This window comes from Stenella coeruleoalba, assembly GCF_951394435.1.
Source record: "Stenella coeruleoalba genome assembly, chromosome: 12".
Classification (NCBI taxonomy): Eukaryota; Metazoa; Chordata; class Mammalia; order Artiodactyla; family Delphinidae; genus Stenella; species Stenella coeruleoalba.
The window spans coordinates 62,629,739-62,648,800 of NC_137158.1; the positions used below are offsets into that span (position 1 = coordinate 62,629,739).

Below are 19,062 nucleotides of genomic sequence, written 5' to 3' on the forward strand. Positions count from 1 at the left end.
AAATACACAGCAGATGAAGGACCAAGGTAAAAACCCACCAAACCAAACAAATGAAGAAGAAATAGGCAGTCTACCTGAAAAAGAATTCAGAGTAATGATAGTAAAGATGATCTAAAATCTTGAAAATAGAATGGAGAAAATACAAGAAATGTTTAACAAGGACCTAGAAGAAGTAAGGAGCGAACAAAGAATGATGAACAACATAATAAATGAAATTTAAAATTCTCTAGAAGGAATCAATAGCAGAACAACTGAGGCAGAAGAACAGATAAGTGACCTGGAAGATAAAGTAGTGGAAATAACTACTGCAGAGCAGAATAAAGAAGAAAGAATGGAAAGAATTGAGGACACTCTCAGAGACCTCTGGGACATTATATGTACCAACATTCAAATTATAGGGGTCCCAGAAGTAGAAGAGAAAAAGAAATGGACTGAGAAAATATTTGAAGAGATTATAGTTGTAAACTTCCCTAATATGGGAAAGGAAATAGTCAATCAAGTCCAGGAAGTGCAGAGAGTCCCAAAAGGATAAATCCAAGGAGAAACACGCCAAGACACATATTAATCAAACTATGAAAAATTAAATACAAAGAACAACTACTAAAGCAGCAAGGGAAAGGCAACAAATAACATACAAGGAAACTCCCATAAGATTAACAGCTGATCTTTGACCAGAAACTCTGCAAGCCAGAAGGGAGTGTCAGGACATATTTAAAGTGATGAAAGGCAAAAACCTATAACCAAGATTACTCTACCCAGCAAGGATCTCATTCAGATTAGACGGAGAAACTAAAACCTTTACAGATAAGCAAAAGCGAAGAGAATTCAGCACCACCAAACCAACTTTACAACAAATGCTAAAGGAACTTCTCTAGGCAGGAAACACAAGAGAAGGAAAAGATCTACAATAACAAAGACAAAACAATTAAGAAAATGGTAACAGGAACATATAAATCGATAATTACCTTAAATGTAAATGGTTTAAATGCTCCAACCAAAAGACACAGACTGGCTGACTGGATTCAAAAACAAGACCCATATATATGCTGTCTACAAGAGAACAACTTCAGACCTAGGGATACAGACTGAAAGTGAGGGGATGAAAAAAGATATTCCTTGCAAATGGAAATCGAAAGAAAGGTAGCGTAGCAATTCTCATATCAGACAAAACAAACTTTAAAATAAAGACTATTACAAGAGACAAATGACACTACATAATGGTCAAGGGATCAATCCAAGAAGATTGAACAATTGTAAATATTTATGCACCCAACATAGGAGCACCTCAATACTTATGGCAAATGCTAACAGACATAAAAGGGGAAATCGACAGTAACACAATCATAGTAGGGAACTTTAACACCTCACTTTCACCAATGGACAGATCATCCAAAATGAAAATAAATAAGGAAACACAAGCTTTAAATGACACATTAAACAAGATGGACTTAATTGATATTTAAAGGACATTCCATCCAAAAACAACAGAATATACTTTCTTCTCAAGTGCTCATGGAACATTCTCCAGGATAGATCATATCTTGGGTCACAAATCAAGCCTTGGTAAACTTAAGAAAATTAATATCGTATCAAGTATCTTTTCTGACCACAACACTATGAGACTGGATATCAATTACAGGAAAAAATCTGTAAAAAATACAAACACATGGAGGCTAAACAATACTCTACCAAATAACCAAGAGATCACTAAAGAAATCGAAGAGGAAATCAAAAAATACCTAGAAACAAATGACAATGAAAACACGACGACCCAAAACCTATGGGATGCAGCAAAAGCAGTTCTAAGAGGGACGTTTATAGCAATACAATCCTACCTCAAGAAACAAGAAACATCTCAAATAAACAACCTAACTTTACACCTAAAGCAATTAGAGAAAGAAGAAGAAAAAACCCCCAAAGTTAGCAGAAGGAAAGAAATGATAAAAACCAGATCAGAAATAAATGAAAAAGAAATGAAGGAAATGATAGCAAAGATCAATAAAACTAAAAGCTGGTTCTTTGAGAAGATAAACAAAATTGATAAACCATTAGCCAGACTCATCAAGAAAAAAAGGGACAAGACTCAAATCAACAGACTTAGAAATGAAAACAGGAGAAGTAACAACTAACACTGAAGAAATACAGAGGATCATGAAAGATTACCACAAGCAACTATATGCCAATAAAATGGACCACCTGGAAGAAATGGAGGAATTCTTAGAAAGCGCAACCTCTCCAGACTGCACCAGGAAGAAACAGAAAATATAAACAGACCAATCAAAGCACTGAAGTTGAGACTGTGATTAAAAAACTTCTAACAAACAAAAGCCCAGGACCAGATGGCTTCATAGGCGAATTCTATCAAACAATTAGAGAAGACCTAACACCTATCCTTCTCAAACTCGTCCAAAATATAGCAGGGGAGGAACACTCCCAAACTCCTTCTATGAAGCCACCATCACCCTGATACAAAAACAGACAAAGATGTCACAAAAAAAGACAACTACAGGCCAATATCACTGATGAACACAGATGCAAAAATCCTCCACAAAGTACTAGCAAACAGAATCCAACAGCACATTAAAAGGATCATACACCATGATAAGTGGGGTTTATCCCAGGAATGCAAGGATTCCTCAATACACGCAAATCAATCAATATGATGCACCATATGAAAATATTGAAGGAGAAAAACTATATGATCATCTCAATAGATGCAGAAAAAGCTTTCGACAAAATTCAACACCCACTTATGATAAAAACCTTCCAGAAAGTAGGCACAGAGGGAACGTACCTCAACATAATAAAGGCCATATAAGACAAACGCACAGCCAACATTGTTCTCAATGGTGAAAAACTGAAACCATTTCCACTAAGATCAGGAACAAGACAAGGTTGCCCACTCTCACCACCATTATTCAACATAGTTTTGGAAGTTTTAGCCACAGCAATCAGAGAAGAAAAAGAAATAACAGGAGTCCAAGTCAGAAAAAGATGAATTAAAACTGTCACTGTTTGCAGATGACATGGTACTATACACAGAGAATCCTAAAGATGCTACCAGAAAACCACTAGAGCTAATCAATGAATTTGGTAAAGTAACAGGATACAACATTAAGGCACAGAAATCTCTTGCATTCCTATACACTAATAATGAAAAATCAGAAAGAGAAAATAAGGAAACAGTCCCACTTACCACTGCAGCAAAAAGAATAAAATAACTAGGAATAAACCTACCTAAGGAGACAAAAGACCTATATGCAGAAAACTGTAAGACAATGATGAAAGAAATTAAAGATGATACAAACAGATAGATATACGATGTTCTTGGATTGGAAGAATCAACACTGTGAAAATGAGTATACTACCCAAAGCAATCTATATATTCATGCAATCTCTATCAAACTACCAATGGCATTTTTCACAGAACTAGTACAAAAAAATTTCACAATTTGTATGGAAACACAAAAAGACCCCAAAGAGCAAAAGCCATCTTGAGAAAGAAAAATGGAGCTGGAGGAATCAGGCTCCTGGACTTCAGACTATACTGCAAAGCTACAGTAATCAAGACAGTATGGTACTGGCACGAAAACAGCAATATAGATCAGTGGAACAGGATAGAAAGCCCAGAGATAATGCCACACACATATGGTCACCTTATCTTTGACAAAGGAGGCAAGAATATACTGTGGAGAAAAGAGAGCCTCTTCAATAAGTGGTGCTGGGAAAACTGGACAGCTACATGTAGAAGAATGAAATTAGAACACTCCCTAACACGATACACAAAAATAAACTCAAAATGGACTAAAGACCTAAATGTAAAGCCGGATACTATAAAACTGTTAAAGGAAAACATGGGCAGAACACTCTATGACATAAATCACAGCAAGATCCTTTTTGACCCACATCCTAGCGAAATGGAAATAAAAACAAAAATAAACAAATGGGAATTAACAAAACTTAAAAGCTTTTGCACAGCAAAGGAAACTATAAAAAAGATGAAAAGACAACCCTCAGAATAGTTGCAAATGAAGAAACTGACAAAGGATTAATCTCCAAAATATACAAGCATCTCACACAGCTCAATATCAAAAAAACAAACATCCCAATCCAAAAATGGGCAGAAGACCTAAACAGACATTTCTCCAAAGAAGATATACAGATCACCAACAAACTCATGAAAGGATGCTCAACATCACTAATCATTAGAGAAATGCAAATCAAAACTACAATGAGGTATAACTTCACACCAGTCAGAATGGCCATCATCAAAAAATCTACAAACAATAAATGCTGGAGAGGGTGTGGAGCAAAGGGAACTCTCTTGCACTGTTGGTGGGAATGTAAATTGATACAGCCACTATGCAGAACAGTATGGAGGTTCCTTAAAAAACTAAAAGTAGAACTACCATATGACCCAGCAATCACACTACTGGGCATATACCCTGAGAAGACCATAATTCAAAAAGCATCATGTACCAAAACGTTCATTGCAGCTCTATTTACAATAGCCAGGACATGGTAGCAACCTAAGTGTCCACTGACAGATGAATGCATAAAGATGATGTGGCACATATATACAATGGAATATTACTCAGCCATAAAAAGAAATGAAACTGAGTTACTTGTAGTGATGTGGATGGACCTAGAGTCTGTCATACAGAGTGAAGTAAGTCAGAAAGAGAAAAACAAATACCGTATGCTAACACATATATATGGAAGCTAAAGGAAAAAAAAGAGTTTTGAAAAACCTAGGGGCAGGACAGGATAAAGACACAGACGTAGAGAATGGACTTGAGGAGATGGGGAGGGGGAAGGGTAAGCTGGGATGAAGTGAGAGAGTGGCATGGACAAATATACACTACCAAATGTAAAACAGACAGGTAATGGGAAGCAGCCACATAGCACAGGGAGATCAGCTTGGTGCTGTGTGACTACCTAGAGGGGTGGGATAGGGAGGTTGGGAGGGAGACACAAGAGGGAGGATATATGGGGATATATGTGCATGTATAGCTGATTCACTTTGTTATAAAGCAGAGACTAACACACCATGGTAAAGCAATCATACTGCAGTAAAGATGTTAAAAAAAAAGGGAAAAAGGCAAAGCATTTGTAACAGAAATAACTCTGAACTTGGAGCCAGAAGATCAAGTCCTAGTTCAGGCATTTTTTAACTCTGACTCTCAGACCTTGATTTCTTTAAATGCATAAAGAATGGGCTGTAGTAAAAAATTTCCAAAATTACTTTTGTTTTAAAAGAAATGATCAAGTATAAACAGATAGAGAGATATACCATGTTCTTGGATTGGAAGAATCAATATTGTGAAAATGACTATACTACCCAAAGCAATCTACAGATTCAGTGCAATCCCTATCAAATTGCCAATGGCATTTTTTACAGAGCTAGAACAAAAAATCTTAAAATTTGTAGGGAGACAGAAAAGATCCCTAATTGCCAAAGCAATCTTGAGGGAAAAAAACGGAGCTGGAGAAATCAGACTCTCTGACTTCAGATTATACTACAAAGCTACAGTAATCAAGACAGTATGGTACTGGCAAAAAAACAGAAATATACATCAATGGAACAGGATAGAAAACCCAGAGATAAACCCACACACCTATGGTCAACTAATCTATGACAAAGGAGCCAAGGATATACAATGGAGAAAAGACAGTCTCTTCAACAAGTGGTGCTGGGAAATCTGGACAGCTACATGTAAAAGAATGAAATTAGAACAATCCCTAACTGTATATACAAAAATAATCTCAAAGTGGATTAAATACCTAAATGTAAGACCAGATACTACAAAACTTTTAGAGGAAAATACAGGAATAACACTCTTTGACATAAGTCACAGCAAGATCTTTTTTGACCCACCTCCTAGAGTAATGTAAATTAAAAAAAAAAAGAAACAAACGGGGCCTAATGAAACTTAAAAGCTTTTACACAGCAAAGGAAAGTATAAACAAGACGAAAAGACAACCCTCAGAATGGGAGAAAATATTTGCAAACGAATCAACAAAGGATTAATCTCCAAAATATATGAACAGCTCATGCAGCTCAGTATTAAAAAAACAAACAACAATCAAAAAACGGAGAGAAGACCTAAATAGACATTTCTCCAAAGAAGACATACAGATGGCCAAGAGGCACATGAAAAGCTGCTCAACATCACTAATTATTAGAGAAATGCAAATCAAAATTACAGTGAAGTATCACCTCACACCGGTTAGCATGGGCATCATCAGAAAATTTACAAACAACAAATGCTGGAGAGGGTGTGGAGAAGAGGGAAGCTTCTTGCACTGTTGATGGGAATGTAAATTGATACAGCCACTATGGAGAACAGCATGCAGGTTTCTTAAAAAACTAAAAATAGAATTACCATATGATCCAGCAATCGCACTACTGGGCATATACCCAGAGAAAACCATAATTTGAAAAGACATATGCACCCCAAAGTTCATTGCAGCACTATCTACAATAGCCAAGTCATGGAAGCAACCTAAATGCCCATCGGCAGACGAATAGATAAAGAAGATGTGGTACATATATACAAAGGAATATTACTCAGCCATAAAAAGAAACGAAATTGGGTCATTTGTAGAGACGTGGATGGACCTAGAGACTGTCATACAGAGTGAAGTTAGAGAAAAACAAATACCGTATATTAACGCATATATGTGAAATCTAGAAAAATGGTACAATGAACTGGTTTGCAAGGTAGAAATAGAGACACAGATGTGGAGAACAAACGTGTGGACACCAAAGGGGGAATGCGGGGGGCAGTGGTGGGATGAATTGGGAGACTGAGATTGCCATATACACACTAATATGTATAAAATAGATACGTAATAAGAATCTGCTGTATAAAAAATAAATAAAAAAACAAAAAGCAAAGAAAAAAAAGAAATGATCAAGTGTATATCTATATATATCAATATATGCTGAGTAGAAAAATTAGAAAATACACACAGTAAAATGAAGGAAAAAAAATCACTACAATTCCACCACTTAGTGATAACTACTGACATTTATTGATGTATATTGTTCCATATTTTATGCATATGTTATATAAAAACTATTTTATAATCATCCTCTTTTAACTTAAAAATTTTTCATCATTCCTTCCACATCTATGAACATACTCCTATAATATTTTCACTATTTGAAATAGTCACATGGTGTTCTCACATGGTGTTCTATTACATAAATGCTTCATAATTTAATCAATCCTGGGCTTCCCTCGTGGCACAGTGGTTAAGACTCCGCCTGCCAATGCAGGGGACACGGGTTTGAGCTCTGGTTCAGGAAGATCCCACATGTCGTGAAGCAACTAAGCCCGTGCGCCACAACTACTGAACCTGCGCTCTAGAGCCCGCAAGCCACAACTACTGAGCCCTCATGCCAGAACTAACGAAGCCCGGATGCCTAGAGCCCGTGCTCCGCAACAAGAGAAGCCACTGCAATGAGAAGCCCGCGTACCACAACGGAGAGTAGCCCCCGCTCGCCACAACTAGAGAAAGCCTTGCACGCAGCAACAAAGACTCAACGCAGCCAAAAAAAAAATGATAATAAATAAATTTTTAAAAAGTAAGTTAATCAATCCTTTATTCATAGAAATTGAATTTTTTTTCCTTCTATTTTTAAAACACTGCTTGAAGGAGTAGCCTTTTAACTGAATCTCCGCATGTATACTTAAACATTTTCCTACAGTAAATTCCTGGAAGTAGAATATTCAGGTCAAAAGACATGAACAATTTGAAAGCTTAAAATAAACAAGTATTACCAAGCTATACTCCACAAAGGATTGTTTTAATATATACTATTATCAGCAGCATATGAGGAAACCCACCTCCCCATACTCTCATCAACACAAGGTTGTATCAGTTTGAAGCCTGCTGCCATTTTCTGAGGGAAAAATACCATCTCATTTATTGTTTTAATTTCTATTAATTCGATCACTGTAATTGGACATTTTTCGTATGTTCACTGTTTTATATATATATATATATATATATATATATATATATATATATATATATATACACACATATATCCCTTTAAGAACGTCCTGTGCACCCCGTTTGCCAGTTCTCCTACTGATATACTTCTTTTCCCTTTTGACTTTTTAGAGCTTTTTATAAGTTAAGGGTATTAACGCTTCGTCTGTCACATGTTTTGTGAAATTCTTCCTGATCCCAGCTTATTGGTTGTTTTTAGATTCTGCTTATGGCATTTTTTTCTCTCTGACATAAATGATTTTAAAGTTTCTATTACTTAGAGCTAAAAATCTGTTTCAAAATATGTTTTCCGATTTTGGTATCAGTGATAAAAAGTCATTCCTTAACACCCATGATTATAAAATTATTGATTTATAAACTTTCTGTATAATGAGATTTTATTTTTTGCCATCCAAATCTAAAAATACTTATGAAAAATTTGAATCTAATTCTCATTAAGTATCAATTTCATAAAAGTGTACATGATAGAGCTTAACATTTTCACTGTCAGCAGACAAACTTCACTTCTAGTAATAGAGAAAACGGAGGCCGCCTTCTTTAGAAAGTCTTTTCCTGTCCTTCTTATACTTTATCTCTCACCAGAAAACATCATCATTCAAACTCATTTTGTCTCACTTGCCTGTCTCAGTGGAGAAAGTAGCGCCACCTTCTTGTTTCAAATTCTACTCTTTTAATTATTCTCCTTATCCTACACCTTGACTGGCTCTTCTCAAGGGGCTCTTTGCTCTGGGGTTATAAATATTCCTGTCATTCCCTCCTGTATAAAGATCTTCCTTACATCTTGTGTTTTCCACTAGTTTCTGCACAGCTTTTTCTTTCCTTTGAAGTCCAACTTCTGGGAGAAGCAGCCTCTCCTGACGGGCCTTCTCTCTACGGGCTGGAGACAATCTGACTCATGCTTCCAGGACCCTCCATTCAAAACCATCTTCTCCCAGGTCACAAACAGCCTCTTGGTTGCAAATCCCAAAGGCATTTTTCAGCCCTTATATTACTTCTGCTGTCTTTGATACTTGTCCTTGTTGACCATGCCTTTCCTAAACCTTCCTGTTGACTCCGTGACATGACTGTCTCCTGGTTTCCTCTTACCTCTGTGAGGGTGACTTTCCGGCCAGTTTGTTCGTTCTTCTTCCCCTGCACATCCATGATGTGTCTGTGGTCCTCAAGGCTCTGTTCTCTGCCCACCTCAGAACTGCAGGAGGGGAAGATTGGAGACAAGGAGCCAGTGAGAAAGCTGATGCAATAGCTCAGATGGGGCTCGGACTTAGGGAAGTGGCAGTGGGAATAAAAAGGGGAGATAAAGGGGAGGATCTGAGAGAAAAATATTCGACAGATGATATGAGCGATTATATATGTGGGTGGGCAGCAGGGAGTCACTGAAAATAACGTAGAGACAATAAACCTTAGCTGGTTTGGCTCCTTTTTACTGTATCAAGGGACAAGAATAAAATAAATTTTACTTCTTTCAGAAAAATATTAGCTGCCTGGGAAAAACCAGGAAGATTTTATCAAATTAAATAGAAGAAAGTGTGTGTGTGTGTGTGTGTGTGTGTGTGTGTGTGTGTGTGTGTAAAAGAGCAGGAGATTCCTTACTGACAAAGAAGGGGTGAAGGGGTGAAAGAAGGGGTGAAGTTTATGCATAAGAAAACAGTGATATCCTGACCTGTGAGATGGGGAATGCAGCTTTTCAAATGGTGTAACAGTAACATAGAAAACAAATATTTTGTGGATGAGTGTTTAGTAATTCAAGTTATGTTAGAAAAAAGAAAATACAAAAACAATGAAAAAAGGGAAATTCAGAGAATGGAAGGCAGTGTCCCCTTTCTAGGATGTCTAGGAATGGTGGGAGACATCACAACAGAGCTTGAAAAAGGTACAAGAATTTCAAAATCAGGCAATAAGAGGACTGAACAGTGACTGCTGTGGACTGAATTGTATTCTTTCACAGGCTGAAGCCCTAACCCCCAAAGTGAATATATCTAGAGATCGGGCCTTTATGGAGGTAATTAAAATTAAAGGAGGTCATAAGGGTGAGACCCTAAGCTACAGGACTGGTGTCCTTATAAGAAGAGGAAGAGACACCAGAGAGCTCTTTCTCTCCACACATGCACAGAGGAAAGGCCATGTGAGGACACAGCAAGAAGCTGGCCACCTGCAAGGCAGGAAGAGAGGCCTCACCAGAAACCAGCCCTGCTGGAACCTTGATCTTGAATTTCCAGGCTCCAGAACTATGAAAATAATATTTACATTGTTTAAGCCACCCAGTTGGTGGTACTGTTACAGCAGCCCGAGAAGACTAATATGGAGATGTCTAAGTAAGTAAAATGAAGTCAGATGTCTGAGAAGGAAAAGGCTCAGAAGCCACAAAGATGAAAGAACAAATAAAGTACGTCTAGAAAGGAGGAAAATGATGAGAGAGAAAGGAAAAGTTGAGTTCTGAAGCAAAAAGCATCGATAACTTACTGCCTATCTCCAGGGAACCTACAGCTTAGCATTAAAGTAAAAATTCAAATGTCTGTGGATGCCAGGGTGACAAGGAGAGCGAGGAAAGCAAGCCAGGAATAATACAGCAGGACCCTGGTAAACTGGAGAGTGGATGACTCATCTTAGGGAGGAGACCACTAACTCAGCTCCAGTGGATGGAAGCCAGCAAAGAATGTGGAACTGTGGTCCAGAACTTCAGAAGAAATAAGAAATCTACATTTATGTGAAATCTTTGTATTTGGGCAACTGGTAAGATTACAGACACAGTGGACCTGGACTGTATCTTGCTGGCAGGCCCAATTTAAAAAGTATATATATATTTTTGGTCTGTGCATTCCCCCACCCTGTAGAGTACCCTGCTAGTCTCAGGGTATTCCAGGCACTTTCATGCAATTGTGCCTTAGCTCCTGCCATACTTCTGACTTCTAGGTCCTTTTCTTTTTGTTCACACTGTCTCTACATGGTTTTTAAGACTTAAATGCTATCTTACAGCTTTGGCTTTCCCTGATCACTGTGGGAAAATCAGACCGTGTGATCCTCTCCACCTTTTCTTTCTCATAATGTACATATGATCTAACAGAAAGCTACCCTGAAAAATACAACATCTGGACTTTTGCTTGCATCCAAGAATAAGTAACAGGGACCAGATTTACTGCTCACCTAAAACAACCAAAAAAATTGGGCAAAACATATGAAATAATTTTCAAGACACTGAATCCTAAGCAACAAAGGAAACTGATACCCAAGAAATGGAAAATAAATGAGATGAGCCCTATGACTGCCCAGCTTACTGCCTTGAGAGCTTCCAGGCCACAGCACAGGGGGATGGGGACTGTGTGGAGCCTGGTGGGCTCCCTGAGTGAGTGCTAGGAGTCTGAGGAGACCAGGTAGGCTATAGTTCACAGACTACCAGAGAGGAGACAGCTTCAGAGTGAAAGAACTTGGAGACTTGCAAAGGTTCTCTTCAAGTATTCAGCAGAGTACAGGTGAGAATATACAGCGGAGGAAATCTCCCGAGGCCAGGGACAGTACCTATTCCCATCAGCCAGGATGGAAAACCTCAAAACTCAGAACGCATTGGGTAGAATACCCAAAAGGGATTTGTATCAGTAGTGAGGAATAATTAGCCCTAGATTAAACACAGTTCGAGTCCCACCTAACAAATCTAGAAAAAGAAGCACAAATTAAACCCCAAAGAAGCAGAAATAAAGATCAGAGTGGAAATCAATGAAACAAAATAAATAAACAATAAAGAGAAATCAACAAAACAAAGCTGTTCTTTTCAATAAAATTGATAAACCATTTGCCAGGCTGACTGAGGAAAACAGAGTAAAGAAATAAATGATCAACACTAGGAATTAAAGAGGCAACATTATTACAGATTCTTTCAATATTAAAAAGATAATGGGGGAATATTATGAACAACTTTATGTCAACAAATTCAACCACTTGGATGAAATGGACAAGTTCCTTGAAAGATACAAATTATCAATGCCTATATAAGAAGAAATAACTTTAATGGCTCTACTTCTATTAAACAAATTGAACTTGTAGTTAAAAATCTTCCATAAAAGAATACTTCAGGCCCATGTAGCTTTACTGGTGAGTCTACACAACATCTGAAGAAGAAATAGAGTGACATCAGTAAAAACGGTGGTATAAGGACTTCTGAAAAATGTCTGCTCCAAATAGGCTATGAGAAAACTGGCAAGTATAGTTAGAATCAACTTTTTTAGATTCTGGAAATTAGCCAAGAGCTTGTAGTAACCTGGAGAATGTTTATTCAAGAAGAATGGTTGACACTTGGTAAGAACAGTGAGCTTTGTGGCATTTTAACTTACCTTATCCCATCCCCACTGTCTGGCTCTGTGGGTACCTTGAAAAAGAAGAGCCTACGTTTATGGTGAAAGCCAGCAACCTGGCATCCACTGGAAGGAGCAGAACAGGGCTGGAGCTCTTTCAAATCCTCATTCCCAAGGAATTGTCATTATCTGACCTGTTTGGTGGTTTCCTGGAAGATACCACTTGTAAGGCTGTCTGCATTTGACTTATCTTAGAGCTTGCCTTTTCCCTGGGAGGCAATTACAATTAACTTCAGGGCTGCATGAGTGGTGGATAACAGTAGGCAAACAACAGACTAAAAACTTCAAAGGAAAAGCTGGGGGAATAAGCTGTCCATGAGGGTTTTGAAAAGCTCAGACTTAGTCCTGGGAGTCTAGAAGGTCTTACACATGTGTAGGGCTGTGTGCATGCACAGGAAAGACCTGAGAAGGCCTTCAGCCCTCACCGCTGGCTGACCTTAACACTCTATGCTAACAGGAAGTGAAGGCTAAGACAGAGGTGTCAACTGCCTGGCTGGGTGTTGAAGGTGTGCACAGCACACACAGAGCCCCTACCTGGTAAGACTGGGGGACCTACTGGTTCCAGGTGTTTAAGGAAATCGGTTTCCAATTATTAGCTGATCACTAATCTAACTGAGCAAAGACTCCTGTGGACAAACACATTACAACTAAAGAATTAAAGAATTTGTTCAGAGACGTTAACAAGCAACGAACAACTACAATAAGTAGCAACAACAACAAACCCCGGGGAGGGGGAAAAATCTAATTTCCAGAGTTGTCACATTATAGCATTCAAAATATCCAGTTTTCAATAAAAGGTTACAAGGCATGCAAAGAAACAAGAAAGTACGCACCATACAAGGGAAAAAGCAATCAACTGAAATGGTCCCTTAGGAAGCCCAGACATCGGACTTTCTAGACAAAGACTTGAAATCCACTATTATAAATACATTCAAAGAACGCAAGAAAAACATACTTAACTAACGGGAAGTATGGGAACAACAGCTCATCAAATAGAGAATATCAATAAATAAATAGAAATTACAAAAGGAAAAAGTAATATCATATCCTCACAGACTCTTCCAGAAAACTGAAGAGGAGAGAATTCTTCTTAAGAATGGCATTCCATGAAGCCAGCTTACTCTGATAGCAAAACCAGACTAAGACAGTACAAGAAAATAAAACTACAGACCCATATTTCTCTTGAACAAAATACAAACAACTCTAAATAAAATTTTAGCAAATCACGTCCACCAATTTATAAAAAGGATAACACGCCATGACAAAGTGGGGTTTATTCAAAGAATGAAAAGTTGGTTTAACATTTGAAAACCAATGTAATTTACCATATTAGCACATTTAAAAAGAAAAATCATATGATTATCTTAGTAGGTGCAGAACAAGCATTTGACAAAAATCCAACATCCATTCCTGATACAAACTCTCAGCAAACTAGGAAATGAAGGAATAAAGGGCATTTATTAAAAAACCTATGATGATGTACTTAGTGGTGAAAGACTGAATGCTTTCCCACTCACTTCCCTTCAGGACAAAAGAAGATAAGAATATATACTCTCATCATTTCTATTCAACATTGTACTGGAGGTTCTAGCCAGTGCAGTAAGGAGGGAGGGAGGAAAGGCATCCAGATTGGAAAAGAAGAAGCTAAACTGGCTTTTATATGTATGACTGTCTATATAGAAAACCTGGTGAAGTCTACCAAAAAGTTATTAAAACTAACAAGATAGTTTAGTAAGGTAGCATGATACAAGATCAACATACAACAATCAGTAGTATTCCCATAAATTAGCAACAAACAATTGCAAATTGAAATTGAAAAATAGTACCATTTACCAATGAGATATACAGGAATAAATCAGCCAAGTATGTGCAGGACTTATACGCTGAAAACTAACAATCAGTGTTGAGAGAAATTGAAGAAGGCCTAAATAAATGGAGAAATATTTCATGTTAATGAGGCAGATGACTGAATATTGTCGACATGTCAGTTCTCCCCAAACTTATCTTTGGATTCAAGGCAATACAAGTTGGGATTCCAGAAGCCTATGTTGTGGAAACTGAAAAACTTATTCTAAATTGATGAGGACATACAAAGGACCCTGAATAGTTAAACCGACTTTAAAAAAGGACAAGACTGGAGGACCATTAATACCTGATTCCAAGACATATTATAAAACTACAGTAATCAAGACCGTGTGTTACTGGTGTAAAGACAGAAGTAGATCAATGGATAAGAATATGTCCAGAAACAGACCTACCCTTATAATGACAATTGATTTTCAATGAAGGTGTAAAGACCATTCAGTTGAGACATGGCTATTTTTTCAACAAATGATGCTAGAACAACTGGATATCCAAATGCAAACAAAACAAAACAGAATCCTCTGATCCAAACCTCACATCATATACAAAAATGAACACAAAACAGATCATAGACTTAAATATGAAACCAATTTGAATTATAAAACTTTTACAAGAAAACATAGGAGAAAACCTTTGTAACTTTGGCAAAGGTTTCTTAGATACTATACCAAAGCATGACATATAAAAGAAAAAAATTGACAAATTGGACTTCATCAAAATAAAAAAAAGTTTGCTTTTCAAAAGCTACTGTTAAAAGAATGAAAAGGCGTAACAGAGACCGGGAGAAAATATCCGCAAATCATGTATCTGATAAAGAACATATTTAGAATATATAAGGAACTCTGTGATGTCACACTCCTGACAATGGATAATTCTGATTTCAGAAAGGGCGGGGAATGGGAGGAGGAGAAAAAGGCTGAAAAGTGAATAATCAAAAGAAGAAATTTAAAAAAAAAGTTGCAAGTAGTAGGGTATTTTAGGGGAAAAAGGTAAACTAATTTCTTCTCATGAAAAGAAGAAGAAATTGAAGAAGTCTGGAATAGGATTATTATAAAGATGGAAAAATATATAGTGGAGGAGAGATCGGATACTTGGAGTTAACACTTATGGCTGCACTACATTAAGAAGAGATTGCATTCATTCATTCATTCAGTTCACATATGAGTGTTCACAAATAAAGGCCTTTAATATTATTGACCATCTGAACTAACTTCTCTCTGACCAAACCTGTTAATGAAATAAAACATTCTATGTTTAAAAAAAAAAACCCAACAAACTCAAGATAAAATATATTAGTAACTAGGGAACACTAATACTAATACTAATGGATTATAACATATTTGTGGAAGCTTCGTTACAAACTCTGACTTGGGCAGCAGATCATAACATCATAGGGGCATGAGATATAAAAGGTAAAAGTTTAAGACTTTCAAGAAAATGCCTTTAAATTAACCTATAAAAGTTTCTTCTTGGTATCTTTTTAAGATAAGAGAGTGTAGCTTTATTAAAATGTGTAAAAACTGTTTGCACAGAAGTGATTGACATTTCTGAAAAAAATTAAAAAGTACAAATGAGACAAGAAATTCAAGTGGAAAGTGGTGAGAGGCAGTCCTATGTGGCTCATTTACAAAGTTTGGTCAACCAACTAATGAGCAGATGTTAGTAACTGAATGGCAAGGCTGCAAAGAAACAAAAAAATTAGCCTCTATCCATTTACTTGGGTACAATGGACTCATTTAAGTAAATTAGAGAAATAAAGAAATGACATACTGGGCTATAGTATTTCCACCTTCAACTTGCCTACAGTTCTTAAGTCATGAGAAATGTATCTTAATTCATCCTTACTTCTAAGAAATTATGAGTACAGGGAAAGCCCAAAGGCTTTAGATGAACTTGAGCATTTAGACATATCTGAACTTCTCATGAAAATTTATTTTCAGAAGTTTCTTAAGCGCTCTATGTTCAAAAAGAGAAGCCAAGCTACCCTGACAGCCTTAGAAACAAGCTGGGATGGTTTTTGAGGCTTTTTTTGAATTTTAATCTGGAGAGCATTATGTGGATCTCTCTGTCACCTGAAAATACGTATCCAAAGTAGTCAGAGTGACTACAGAACCTTTCATTCACATATTAGATAAAAGTTCTAAAAAATTTTATTAAAATGTTCATAGAGGGCTTCCCTGGCGGCGCAGTGGTTGAGAGTCCGCCTGCCGATGCAGGGGACGCAGGTTCGTGCCCCGGTCCGGGAAGATCCCACATGCCGCGGAGCGGCTGGGCCCGTGAGCCGTGGCCGCTGGGCCTGCGCGTCCAGAGCCTGTGCTCCGCAGCGGGAGAGGCCACAACAGTGAGACACCCGCATACCGCAAAAAAAAAAAAAAAAAATGTTCATAGAGAGGACTGTTCCCATAATGTATTAAAATATGGTCATTTTTGATTGTTGAAACGGAGTTTGTCCTCACTGATCCAGCGTATTTTTTTACGTGGGTGATCTGTCACTGAGTATACTCCTCAGAGCCAGTTATTATGTGATCAATTATTATGTAAAATTTCAATTGTTCAGAGATCGGAACTGAAAACATACCTGGCAGATATAACAAAAACAAAAAACTGAAAGACCTGGGATGTGTATTTGTGTCGTGTGATAGGCAGAGAGAAAGCATGGAAAGAACAGCAGATTGGGAAACACAGGATCTGTGTTCTGGCACTGGGTCTGCCTCTTACTACCTCCCTCAGATCATGGTTCTCCACGTGCAAAAGAGGGGTCAGAGCAGTGGTCTGCAAGGAAATGGGGAGACTCAAATGTGATAATGTGAGTGACTGTGCTCTGATGTAATACAGGGCTATATATAATCACATAATCATCAATATAATTTTATCTCTCAAAAAGAAAGATTTTTTAAACTTACAAAAAGATGACATCTTACCAAGGAGCCTAATAACTCTGAATATAGTATAAAAAACAAACACACACACACCCTGGTAGTCTGAGAATCAGGAAACTTAGGTCTTGCTTGGTTCAAGCGCTGACATAAATGTGCCTTGTGACATTTGCACAAGGTCTTTCCTCTTAGTTTTCCTGAATGTAAAACAGAGGGAATGTAGAATTTCTAAGGGATCTTCTAGGTCATGATTCTGTGACTCTTAAAAATACCATTTAAAAATTCTATTTGTCTTTCATCTGTAGAATGAAATATTATAAAATAATGCACGGTTTTATCTGATAATGCCTGTAAATTAGAGTGTCATGTAAATCGGAATTTCTGACCTGGAAGAGACATATTCTAAATGTCAAAGTGCATAGCAGGGTTAACGAATAAATATGGGGTTGGCCCAAAAGTTCATTCGGGTTTTTCTGTAAGACATTATGGAAACCCCTGAACTTTTTGGCCAACGCAATATTTTCCTGAAGGACATTCAGCAGGGATTCTCTGTGTGCACATGTGTGTAGGCATGCACCCAATGTGGGGACAGTGGCGGTGGGATGGGAGGGCACAGCAGACACCTGAGCTGTTCAAGGTTGTTACACTCATGTGATAGTTTGCTAGTGACGTGTGAATATGAAGTCAGGGCTTCAGATTATGTACAAACTCATCTGCAATGATAAAAATTGAGAAGTGCTTTGCAAAGGTTTTCGGTGTTTTTTTTTGAGGTTTTCTATTTATGTTATTAAGTAATATAGCAAGTATCAAAAAAATATAAAAACTTCCTAGAGATCTTTTAAAATAAATACTTCAAAACTTGCTCATCTACCTTAGGCATTTCTAAGACATATACAATGATAATGTTTTGGGTATTAGCTTTTTTTCTTTAATGCCTCGAAATAGGCATTTCATAATTTTTTTTAGTGTGGTATTATGAAGAGGGAAATGGATAAATTGTCCTTAAAAAAAAAAACAAAAAAACCACAACTATTTATCACTGCAAATTATTTAGGAGGAAAAGCTGCTTACTGTGTCATAGACTCTGAGCCCGGTCTGAAATCCTGGGACTTCAATGACTGCTGTGAAAGAAGAACAAAGAGTAAATCACGAATCACAGAAGGCAACACAGGCAATATTCACACGCTGAAAACCCACCAACTAGATGAATGAGGAGAGAGCATGCCTGTTCTGAACACAAGTGTCTATCGGCATGTCTATCACAAGTGTCTATTCACGCCCATGGAAAACCAAGGAAACAGCTCTCCAGATTGGTTAAGCGCTCTTCATAAAGAAAGTGAGCTTTCAGATGTGTGGCAAAAAGAGTCAGTTGTGAGTCAGCCTAAATTAATTCGGTAATACTATGTTATATTACTTAAGTTCTAAATTTACCTTTCAACACTGCATCTTTCCTTTGTAATCCTGTCAGTACACTGTATTTTCATGGTGTTACTCACTGAACTATGTGTAAAATTTTGAATCTGCAAGCTCTTTAAATCTTCTACAAAATTTGCTTAGTATGTCTGTTTTATTAATGGCACCTCCATAAGAAAATCAAATAAGCACTTTCAGCGGTGCCAGATTACACTCTGAGTGTTAGACGGTTCCTCTAGAGTTTGAACATTAATTCCAAATGAAAGGATACTGTGGAAAATGGTGGTTGATATGAGACAGTAGTTTAGAAATCAACTTAATCTTGCTATAAGACAGACTTGCAATTTTTTTTTTTTACAGATAATTACATGTTATGGGAAGGATCTACTTAAAATTCACATAGAAAATATAAATCACTACTATGTTAAAGTTTTGAATTACATACAAATGAAAGAGATATACTATATCTACCTAAGTAAAATTTTAAAACCCCAGAAAACAAAAAGCCAAAATGAACTGAAAGACAAGGAGTACAACTATCT

At 37.2% G+C, this 19,062-nt stretch overlaps 1 protein-coding gene across 7 annotated transcripts in view; it reads right to left on the bottom strand.

Moving 5' to 3' along the window:
- AHI1 (Abelson helper integration site 1) overlaps positions 1-19,062 on the bottom strand; it is a 247,157-nt gene that overhangs the window by 44,460 nt on the left and 183,635 nt on the right. For 4 of the 7 annotated variants that reach the window (XR_013830781.1, XR_013830782.1, XR_013830783.1 and 1 more), the window contains exons 25-26: positions 18,179-18,228; positions 9,112-9,214 (exon numbers count right to left, since the gene is read on the bottom strand). Coding sequence is in view for 2 of the 7 variants with exons in the window: in XM_079939317.1 (XP_079795443.1) it covers positions 9,112-9,214; positions 18,179-18,228 (153 nt within the window). In the remaining 5 variants the exon portion in view is untranslated. Of the gene's footprint in view, positions 1-8,868; positions 9,215-18,178; positions 18,229-19,062 lie in introns of those variants that run through there. The other 3 variants (XM_079939316.1, XR_013830784.1, XR_013830785.1) reach the window with 3 other exon arrangements.